The sequence below is a fragment of the Camelina sativa genome, chromosome 11 (genome assembly GCF_000633955.1).
Source record: "Camelina sativa cultivar DH55 chromosome 11, Cs, whole genome shotgun sequence".
NCBI lineage: Eukaryota > Viridiplantae > Streptophyta > Magnoliopsida > Brassicales > Brassicaceae > Camelina > Camelina sativa.
Genome location: NC_025695.1, coordinates 8,174,483 through 8,175,397, shown reverse-complemented (window position 1 = coordinate 8,175,397; position 915 = coordinate 8,174,483). Strand labels below are relative to the sequence as shown.

The window sequence follows — 915 nt, the reverse complement described above, 5'->3', positions numbered from 1 at the left end:
ATGAAATGGCATAAGAATGACAAGAAACCTGAGAACTGTTTCTATTAAATTTGCAGAAATCTCAAATTCTACGTTGCCAAAACATTAGATAAGCATCAGTATCTCATGAGACTTGGGGAAAGGGTTTAGAGGAAATAAGAGAGGTAACAACTGTTGACATTAGATATGAAAAACAAAAACCCAAAACTCCAACTTGCTGATTCTAATTGAACATGAAAACAATATGCGAGCTCATAAGAGTACCAGACCAAGTTCCGATGGCTTTAAGGCGTCTCTTAAACGGTAGTTGTAGAGATAATAGTGAAGCTGCCCATCTCCTGGACCAAACTTCAATTCTTTTAGGAAACTCTCATTGTGCATGACATCCAATGCATTGAATACATCAAAACCCTTTTGTTTGGCGATTATAAGGGCATCATTCATCAGCTGGGTAAAAGTGGTCCGGGTGGCCACATTGTAGTATGAATATGCAGCTTTCAGTGTTGTATAATTGGGGTTGCCAAGAATAGTTGAAGGAAGAGTGTAGAAGCTGCAGAAGTCAGTAACATCATGGGTTTCCGGGCTCTCTACAAGATAACTGTCCACAACATCCTCCCTTGGGAGAAGCCAGTGCTCAACATCATTCTCATCAAAGTCAGTCTCAACGAGAAACTGACTAAGATAGTTCCTGAGCAACCGTGTTACAGCAGGGACATCACAGGGTTCCATTTTCCTGAATCCAGGAGTAACTGGTACATCTGGTAACTTGTACAGTTTTATGGTTCTGCTCATTGTCATTCTTGGACCAAGTCTTGAAAATCCGACATCAATGAGCTTCTTGGGGTTCAAGGTCCTGTGCCAATATTGGCAGGTAGCAACTGGTGTCGGAAGTACAACCCCTGCAGTATAAGCTGCTTGCCATATATTCTCCAAGTG

General features: G+C 41.5%; 1 protein-coding gene across 1 annotated transcript in view; it reads right to left on the bottom strand.

The window, feature by feature from the left end:
• Nucleotides 18-915, bottom strand: part of LOC104727742 (glycylpeptide N-tetradecanoyltransferase 1-like) — a 2,769-nt gene continuing 1,871 nt past the window's right edge. The window contains exon 3 of the mRNA XM_010446819.2: nucleotides 18-913. Within this exon, the coding sequence (XP_010445121.1) occupies nucleotides 232-913 (682 nt within the window). The 3' untranslated portion in view covers nucleotides 18-231. The remainder of the gene's footprint in view (nucleotides 914-915) is intronic.